This window comes from Haliotis rubra, unplaced genomic scaffold (genome assembly GCF_003918875.1).
Source record: "Haliotis rubra isolate DU_JTF1 unplaced genomic scaffold, ASM391887v1 Scf185, whole genome shotgun sequence".
Classification (NCBI taxonomy): domain Eukaryota; kingdom Metazoa; phylum Mollusca; class Gastropoda; order Lepetellida; family Haliotidae; genus Haliotis; species Haliotis rubra.
This window is the reverse complement of record NW_025765836.1, coordinates 591,093-601,705: the sequence shown is the minus strand read 5'-3', so window position 1 is coordinate 601,705 and position 10,613 is coordinate 591,093. Positions and strand designations below refer to the sequence as shown.

The 10,613-nt window shown below is 41.3% G+C and overlaps 1 protein-coding gene across 1 annotated transcript; it reads left to right on the top strand.

Annotated features, from left to right (window-relative positions):
* Window positions 1-473: 473 nt before the first annotated feature.
* On the top strand, window positions 474-7,866 carry LOC124273847. Its single transcript, XM_046709159.1, has 2 exons — window positions 474-544; window positions 7,141-7,866. The coding sequence occupies exon 2, from the start codon at window positions 7,149-7,151 to the stop codon at window positions 7,551-7,553; it is 405 nt and encodes a 134-aa protein (XP_046565115.1). The 5' UTR covers window positions 474-544; window positions 7,141-7,148; the 3' UTR covers window positions 7,554-7,866.
* Window positions 7,867-10,613: the final 2,747 nt, after the last annotated feature.

Genomic DNA, 10,613 nt, shown 5'->3' with positions numbered 1-10,613 from the left:
CACCTGCACCCCTAGCATACATCTAAGTATCATAACTGACTGAGGATAGTTTTCAAATAAACTAATTAAAATATGATTTTACTTTCGCCTCAGTCCGAAAGCACTTTTAAATGGGACCAAAACATGTGGGCTGGACCAGCAACGTCAACACCCCCATAAACAAAAGATTTCAAAGGGAGATAATCTTTGAGAAGAGGGAATCCTGGAATGGTCAGCAAAAAGATTGGCAGAAGCAGATCGTCCAAGAGTCCAACTATATTAGCAGCAAATCCTGGGCTGATCTGAGGCAAACCTCCCCACGCACAGACTAAGCATGTCACAATACCTTGCGCATAATCAATGCAAATTCTCGCCCAATTTTGGCGTTCAGTCGAGATCAGCCATTCCCCGGCCTCTGCTATTAATCCCAGCAGATAATTGCCTGTCAACGTATAAATGACTCGGCAGAGACAATTCTATCTCTTAGATTTAAATCTCTCACCGGCAGAAGTCTATACAGCTGTGAGCCTTCCGAGAAGTGCAAGCCCTTACACACAAAAACAAGGTAAGACGTTTTCACCCTTTTCATTATTTCCTTGTATGATCTGTTTGATTGGCATTTTTAGAAGTTGAGGAATTATAAGAAAGTATCCAGAAAGTATCACACCTTTCTTATTTCTTGTATGTCAGTTCGTTTCAAGTGCTCAATAGTTTCATGTTTTGATTGAAATCTACTCGTTGATAGCTAATCCATGTACTTATGACGTGCAGGCTTAATTTTAGTCTTGAATATCATATAGTTATTGCTTTGAATGTTTTCAAAATTCCTATATGATACTGATGTTATAATTATTGCGAATCATGATTTATACGAAAGAAGCAATCTTTTTTTTTTAAAATTTAAAAAAATGAAATATGGTTTGAGGACGTTTCTTAAATTTCTTAATTTTGTTACCACGAGAAACAACTGATAAGTACCCTTAACAGTTGGCTAACAAACGCAAACTGTTTAAAGAATGAGGAATTTTTTTTATGGATATACAACTCATATCCATAATAATTGTCCTCATTCTTCATCTCATCAACTTCTAGAATGCCAATCAAAATTTATGTTTTAAGTGGACACCCCTCTTTAAAAAGCTTATCCTAGCTGTCCTACTTTATATCAGTGGCGGGTGAGTGTGCGTTGTTAACTGCCCGACTCAGCAATATTCCACCATCAGTCTTGGTTAAAGAATCCAGTGATCGATATAGCGAGCAATGATCCCCGCCATCAGGGTAGGAATACCCGAGAGCAACAGTCACAAGCCTCAATTAGTCACCTTAAGCGTCAGACCAGTATAGATTTCTGGGGTGTGTCCCCCCCCCCTCCCGAATTGCTCAGGGTGAGCAGGGTAAGTGTTTAAGCGTGACTACCTGATGATAACTGTATTAACTACAATTTTAGTTCTAAATGCATTGTTCATTTGCCGAACTGGTCACATGTTACCAAGAGGTTTTCTTTCTAAAGACGTGGCATTTGATCACCAACTGTTCCTTACCTAATTCTGAAAATCCGCAGCTATACTCCTCTGTCATTTCTTGTTTTGTATTTCCAATAAGTCGGTATGGACGCAAGCAGGCTAAAATTAGCACCACTTGGTACACCTAAGCTATCGTTCACAACATTTGTCCATGCAGAATACTCTCCCTGGAGCAAGTTATTATTATTTCAGATCAGCTTCAGCTTCTAATTCAATGCTATTAGATATGGTTGTAAATATTTCACTGGTTTGTATATTTAATGAGTTACTTTTATATCAATCGGTGAGTTATCCAATTTATACCAAGACATGGTATAGACAGAACTATAATCATGTAATCAAGTGCTCTGAATTCTTACAATAAATGAACCCAAGTGCGTAATCCGCGGATTGAACAGGTTCTTAAATTCCCGCAACAATATGTTTTTATGAACGTCAAGTTGATATCGGGCGTTCAAATCCTCAGCTGAATAAAAATGGGTTGGTGATTGGACGCATCGAAATGTCCAATGCAAATCCCTATTTTGACTTGAACCGTGGGTTTAACTAGCCTATGCATGTGTTTACAAGTGGTATCACAGGTGGGGCATTATACGGTACCGTTTCCTGAACACCTGGTATCACCACTAGTGAGTGAGTGAATTTGGTTTTACGCCGATTTTAGCAATATTCCAGTATTATCACGGCGGGGGACACCAGAAATGACATTGTACCCATGTGCGGAATAGAACCCGGGTTGTCATCGTGAGAGCGGACGCTTTAACCACTAGGCTACCCCACCGCCCTGGGTAATGAAATGAAGCTGATCCAGGAAATATACTAACTCCATGCCTGTCCATGAACGTTATGCTGAACCTACTGCTGCCTGACCGATAGATCGCTATACGGGTAATGCAACTATATAACACCAACCGTTTGAGCATTGACGGTGGTAAATCACCATTGGTTGATAGCATGATAAATGATCGCCACCGTCCGGCCAGATAAATCGTGTTTAGCAACCTAATCCTTGCTGGTCTGTTCAATCGGTCAACCAAGGACTCATTTCCACTGAAATTAGGCTCTGAGATGATATGTAGCCATTTCAAGCCGGGACTAATTTTGACCCTTCGACCTCGATCGCAGATGACCTTCACGTGAAGAAAATATGTTGAATATCCCAGCTTGTGGGTGACAACCATAAACACCATGTCAAGCCGTCTCTCACACTGTCAAAATTCATTCAATGTTTTTTATAAAGTTCAAAGACCGTGTATAGTTCCGTGCTTGCCAGTGAGCACTCTCGAGCAGGTACATGCCCTTGTGCTTTTGTTTCCAGTGTCCCAAAAATATATGCAAGTATTTTGTATGGATATTTATGATAAAACCTCTAAATAAGTAAATAGTGAGTTAGTGAGTTTAGTTTTGCGCCGCACTCAGCAATATTCCAGCTATATGGCGGCGGTCTGTAAGTAATCGAGTCTGGACCAGACAATCCATTGGTCAAAATCATGAGCATCGATCTACGCAATTGGGATACGATGACATGTGTACAACCACCCGATCCCGTTAGTCGCCTCCTACGACAAGCATGGGTTGCTGTTGACCAGTTCTAACACGGATCTAAAATAAGTAAGTTTTCGTATCACAGATTTTGTGAAAAGGTAGGAGATCCACGGTCAACTTTAAAATGACAAACACGGTGTGTAAACAATCACTGATTTTACTTCAACAACCAAATCAACTATCATAGTAGGCAATAGGCATACCGATGTCATCAGGTGTAAAAAAAAGGTGTGGTGACCCCCAGAGTCTTGGATCCGCCACTTTTAAACGAACGCAGAAAACTATCGAATGTTAAGCATGCACACACACACGCACGCACACACAGACACACACACACAGACACACACACATATATATATATATGCATATATATTAATCTGCAGGGTGTTTAGGCAGAAGCCTGTTAACTGTTTAAGGACACGTTGCCTGATTCTACTTTCACAGCCGAGTCTAGTCCGTCGTACATACCCTGAAACACGTATACCCAATGCAGCCCATGCAAGTGTAGAACATGACAAGTCAAGATATCCACATTTTTCTTTTTGAAATTATGTTCATTTCATACACTATATGTAAGTCTAAGCCGAGTCTTCTTTTCTTTTTTGCGGTTACGGAAAAGGGCGAAGATGGCCGATCTCCAGCCAAGATTACATCAGCGGAAATGGCCGGTCGTATTATCGGCATTTTCATTAAGTAGTGATAGGGGTATAAGAGACTTTTCCATCCCCGTGGCAAATCAACTTTCTTATTTTCAGTTTTATAATTTTCTACCTTTTACACCTTGCGTGATAGTCAGCATGTCTTAGCATATCTAGTGGCAATGGCGTATCCTGTTCATGACAAGCTGGTGCGCAGCGCTCATTACGAAAAACCAGTCAATAAAATGTAACCCACTAACTGACGTCACCCTTCTGATTGACGTCACCATTCAATTCCCCTAGTGGTTGGTCCTTCGACATTACAGTAACTGTACAGGTCTATAACACACGTAGGGCCGTGCCGTAATCATTCTATCAACAAATACGTAACTGGAATACGCAATATCAACTTGCGTCCTGCTCTTTCGGACCCAAAATAGCTATGTCTTGGAGAGTGGAGGTAATTGACCGCATGATCTTCCGGTATCCTGTTTCTTTGTTTGTTGTTTAACGCTGCACTCAGCAATGTTCCAGCCTTACGACGACGGTCTATAAATAATCGGGTCTTGTCTTGACAATCCAGTGACCGACACCATGAGCATCGATCTACGCAAGTGGGTTAAGATGACATGCAAAAACCAGGTCAACGAGCCTGACCACCCGAACCTGTAGCGTGGATGAATGATGACTGGAGTTGAAGTCAAGTGATCTCATTTGACGTTGTTCTTCGTCCATCCGTCGTTTCATTTACATTACATAATTTTAAACTGCAAGGTCTTTGTAATATATGGTACTTAACAATCATATTCCGTTTTAGTCATAACCATTCCAACGTTTATATACATCCCTAATCTGATTCCTTCTTAGAGTGCCTGTACCACTTTTGTATAGACCCATCATTGATGTATACAATATGGCTACCCATCAAATAAATTGAAAAAGCCAATCCATGAGTGATCTTTGCGTTCACAAGCCATCTTAGTTTAATGAAGATGGAACAGTCTTGGAACGGACTGGTCACAACCAGGGTGCCTCTGAGAAATTTCATTCTGATCTGTTTTTTAAACATGGTTGTCCAGGCCCCCCATTATTAACGCAGTGTATAGAAATTACACAGCCATGGCATGAATTATCATAGTGTTAATTTTGACTTTGATCTAAGTAAACTATATGATAGGCCTAACAATAATTTAAGGGATGTGATAGTATTGAGGAAAGGAGAGGCTGGTAGTCTGCGATATTTGTTCCAGGTATACCTACAAAAACCAATTTTGTTTCATAAAAATGTGGTCCTAAATTATTTCATTTAGAACAAATTTGGCAATAATACGATTTTTTGTGTGTGGCAGGGAGCTTCTTTTTGAAAAACGTAAATCATACATTTTTTAAGCATCTTCTGGTACAACTTGATATGTTGCTACGTGTTGTCACATTTGTTACTGCTTCAATCTGAACTTTATCAACTGCTGTTGGTGCGAATAGTGTCGTGGTAGTGATTTTGAATATGTAATTTGATCCGCTGCGGAGTATCCATTTTCAAGTGAGTGAGTGAATTTTTTGTTTCGCCGCTTTTAGCAATATTCTAGTTATATCACGGCGGGGGACATAAGATATGGGCTTCACACGTTGTACCCATGTGGGGAATCGAACCCGAGTCTTCGGCGTGACGAGCGAACGCTTTAACCACTAGGCTACCTCACTGCCCTTCAAGTCTTGAAAACATGAAGGTATGACCTATGCCATATGTCGCAATGCGTGAAGTATAGATACAATGATATAATTAAATCGTTTTTGAGCAAGGAACTGGCCAGATACTTACATTTATTACTCACCCGTTGAAGATATCACTGTTTAATAAATCTACAATATCATTACACATCTAAGAAATACAGTTCGTTCTACCACCATGTATAGTGTAATAAAGCACACTTTCGCCCTGAACTATGAACTGAAGCACTGTGCCTCGTGCTTTAACTATAATAGTTCATGGCGAAAGTGTGCTTTATTACACTATACATGGTGGTAGAGCGAACTGTATTTCTTTTCTAAGATGCACATTTAATACTTTCTAAGGATAATTACGATTAGTCTAAGGCAGAAAACCTAAATTAAGAATCCTCGCACAGGGCTAACTGACGCGCTGTTCTATTGTCGTGTCTGTCCCCCTACGTTGAGACGAACGTCACCAGAAAAAAAACCCAAATGATAAACAGTTTGATGACGGTTTACGTTCGGATTAAATATCTTCTCTAAATTATTTTAATTACATCTGTGATTAACGTAAACCATATGGGGGCAATATGAACGTCGCATTTCTACTACCAACGTAAGTTAAGATCAGTACATCCAGATGAAGCTGACTAGTCATGCGACATTCCACAATTGCATTGTGGGCATGTAAACATTGCGAACGTTACCGTGTCGCTGAAAAGTTGTGAGTCGACTTGAGACATTTTATCCGTCGGAAATCATAAACGTAATGTTGCCACCAGTGATGTTAGCTGCGTGAAGCAACTGCAAACCAAGAAACGGAGTGCAACGGAGTAGATGTAGTTTCCTGTAGGAGGCTGACACGCATCGTGACGTCGGTTACATTGTGACGTAATGCAAAAATGTTCGATTACGAGGGGGCAGACTAGAATGGCGCAGTGACTCCAATACATTGTGACGTAATGCAAAAAGTGCACATTATCGTCTGATACAGTACTGTCGGCGTCTTTGATCTTTCACCGAAGCATCTTAGAATGTGTAATAACATCGCGTGATGCCGGACGTATGACGTCGTAATGGTTTTTAGTTATGACGTCACAATGCTAATACCTCTGTCACAATGGTATTAGACCTTGCTTGACTCGCGGAAAGTGTCATCACACTGTAGGCAGTTTCTATCAATTTATATTGGAGAGTAATAAACAGAATACTAAACTCGCTTCCGTGAAATACAATTTGTATTAAACGAGTTAATGATTTGGTATCAAACGAGCGAAATCATTAACTCGTTTAATAAAAATGGTATTACACGGAAGCGAGTTTAGTATCCTCTATGTTTGCTTTGTTTAATGCTAGACAATCTAGTGGTTAACATTACGAGCAACATTTCACGCCGTCGGGGAACGATAACACGCGGTTTACTAGGTGAACTACACCGATACAATGTTTATCACGACTTACGACAATCATAGGTAAATACTGGAGGTCGATTCTGATTGGGAAGAGCTTTAGTGACTGATGTTCTGTTTCAGCCATTTTTATTAGACAAGCGGGATAACTCCCGTTTACGAGCGTTAACACAAAAACATGAAATGATAAACGAAATATGAATAATTTCGTAACAGTTGACTGCGGCGTAAAACACCACTTACGAGCGCAATATAGGAGTTTTGCTGAGAATATCTGAGAAAGAAACGGAACGTGTATGAAGGCATTGTGATTAATATCCTATGTATATATTTCAGCGGTCGCCATGCTGCCAAATTGGCTGTTTCTCTGCGGCGTCGGACTCGTCTGTCTGGGCTGGGTACTTGCCGAAGACAATGAGTTCTCCGACAATCTCCATACATACAACGAGGAAGATTATGACCCTGATGAGGAGTTTGACAAACGAGGCTTCGGCGACAAACGTGGCTTTGGCGATAAACGAGGTTTTGGAGACAAACGCGGATTCGGAGATAAAAGGGGATTTGGAGACAAGCGAGGATTCGGCGACAAAAGGGGTTTTGGAGACAAAAGAGGTTTCGGCGACAAAAGGGGTTTCGGCGACAAGAGGGTTCCTAGTGAATTAAACTCCCGTCTCTTCAGCATGATATTTCGAAGCCTTGGTTACCCGGAAGGTCGCAGGTTGTTAGGCAGGCGTGGCCTGTTTTTATAAACTGGTGTTTCACGAAACCATTGGGCAATTTCATCAGGGGAGACAACTCAGGAACTGTAAACATTAAACTCAATGAAGGTTACTCTATTCGGTCAACATTACAGCTGATGTGTATGCACACTGTGTACAAATGTAAGGGCGAACTTGACGTGTCTACCATGCATGTTTGAAAGACTGGAAGCCGAACGTCACGATGCACAGTTTGGGTGGAAACTCAATTCTTCAGGGCTCGACTGAACGACTTTATATAGTTATATCATAAAAAAAAAAATAGTTCATAGCAATTGAATAAAAAAATATTTTGTACCCTAAAGCTTTTCAGTGTGTTTGTAAAGAGAATTTATTGTTGTCAAATACATTTTGAGAGTGGGTTTAGGACGATTTCATTAATCGGGAAGGTTGCCGTGGTAACCGTTTCCTAACTCTTCGTTCATAGTGATATTGTTCTGTATATCACTACTCCCCTTAGAAAGTGTGAGAACGTGGTGTGTGTGTGGGGTGAGTGTGTGTTAGCTTAGTGATACTCATAAAACCTCACTCACTCTCGCTACCAATGAGAAGATTTCACAGAACTTGCAGCTCCCTCTGCGGCTATGCATGGGTTTGCCCTGTTTTAACAAGCATACTTGGCAAAGGCACTTTCTGACAAAGGTGTATACATACGTCGCAAACCGATTGGCTGGCGACAAAGAATGGTACTAATTATTATCTGACAAATAGTAACAGTATTATTTCTTTGATATATCTTTTCCAACGACCTTCTTTCATACCTCTCATTGCATGATATGACTCCACACAGATTTTGGAATTTACTTGATAACTTGCTAGGATTGGGTGAGTATCGTTGTACGTCGCTTTTAGCAATAGTCCAGCAGGGTGACGGGGTCACAAGAAATCGGCTTCAATCGTACTAATGTGATGGGGTATCGAAGAGAGAAAGATTAACCACCAGGCTTCCCCATCGCCCCTTGCATGATAGTATGACGGCCTCGCGTGAAGGGGACCCTCTACTTTGTTTTAACCCATACTGGAGAACATATCCAAATCAGAGCAGCTACTCAAATTTAGTCGCCTTTACTGTGTCGCTAGGGGTGAGGTGAGGTGAAATTGGGTTTTACGTCGTGCTTGAGAATATTTCGCTCATATGACGACGTGCATGCGTGTGTATGTGTATGTGCGGCTGCTTGTACTAGCCCAGACTTAAGCTGGTTTTATAGTGCTAGCCCATTGAGATACCATGCCGCAGTGAAGCATGAATACCCCACTCAGACACATTATACTGACTCCGAGCCGACCAGTCCCTGTTGTACCCATTAATGCCGAGCGCCAGGCAGGGACCAACAAGTACCATATTTTAACGTCTTTTGGTATGACGCGGTCGGGGGATCGCACCCGCGACCTTCCGCTTTCCGGGCGGACGCTCTAACCACTACACCACGGAGGCGGTCCTGTGTCGCTAGAACACTCCTTGGTATGTTTCTTGTTTAACGCCTCACTAGAAATATTCCAGCTATATGACGGAAACACATATGTCTAAACAATCAATCCAGACACTACATCCAGTGATTGACCTCATGAGCATCTGTCTACGCAGTTGGGATACTATGACAGGCATCAACTAAGTAGGCGAGCCTGACCAGCTGGCCGTGTTCTGATCAGTCATCACAGATCTTCATCATTAGATACTCTCCTGATATTTACAGATAAATATGTTTACAAACATATTCCGAACAGTTTGTTTCCGATAGAAGCACGGTTGACCGAACCTGTCTGGGCATCCTTTCACAAAGCATCCTTCGTGAAAGGAGCCCCTGGTCATCCCCCAAGAGCGAGTGAGGTTTAATTTCATGCAGTATTTCACAGCGTGTCAGCTCGGTGTTGAAGGGATGACTGAAGTGATGCAGGTGTCAGACACTAACCATTTTGGTGACAAACTAAGAAACATTACCACAGCAAACCTGATATTCATAACATCTAACATCGGTGTGTGGTGCATCTTCGGCACGCAGACCTACACACCTCAGACAACTGGGCAACCGATGTCAGCCCCTATCGAACACAGCATCATTTCGAGTTTAAATTGAGCATGTTGGTTTTAATACATTCACTGAACGTTCTCGGTTTCTTTGCACGCTAAAGGAGGCAACTCCGCATTGTGCTTGCGTAAAGTGTGAACAAAGTACCTTAACACTTTTATCATCGACCGTCTTGTATTAATAGGACAATACCCTATCATTTATATTCAAGTATTAAAGCTGGTAAATTATGTGAATTTTATAACCGCATAGGGACAATAAATGGGCAATGAAGGCTTCATCACCTGACATCTGTTGTCCCCTTACGGGATGGATTTAATTTAGCACTGGGCATTTTATCAAAAGCAGCTAAATTTTGAATTAAGCCCTGAACTTCAATAGTCATTTTTAAAAACGTTGTCACGATTTTGAACAGTCTGAATATCGTTTGTGACAATGTTTGTTGTCGAAGAAAATCATTTTCAAACCGCTCGTCACTCAACAATATGCTGTTTCCAACAATGCAAGGAAACAAAATAATTTATTCAGATGAAACTGCCAATTCTCTTTTTCAAAACAGCAGTCTTTAGACACTAAAACATGATAGCTTAGGTCATTCTTTTCGTCAGTAGCTATACAGCAAAAATAATTCATAAAAGCGTTGATCAATACAACACCCGTATTTCTTCCCTACACTTCAATTATAAACATCATTTTAGAAATATAGGCAACAGAATTAGGAACTTCTTGCGAGAAAGGGTTGTGCCAGGAGAAGACCACACTCCGGCGCAGTGATGACTTAGCATAACAGAGGTACTATGCTGGCTTGCCGCATGGAACTCTGGGTAGGAGAGTGTGAGAAGACAGCACCAGATATGGCTGAATGAGTGAATGAGTTTGGTTTTACGCTGCTTTTAGCAATATTTAAGCAATATTACGGCGGGTGACAACAGAAATGGGGTTCAAACGTTGCACACATGTGGGGAATCGAAACCGGTTCTTCGGCGTAACGAGCAAACGCTTTAACCACTGGGCTACCCCACTT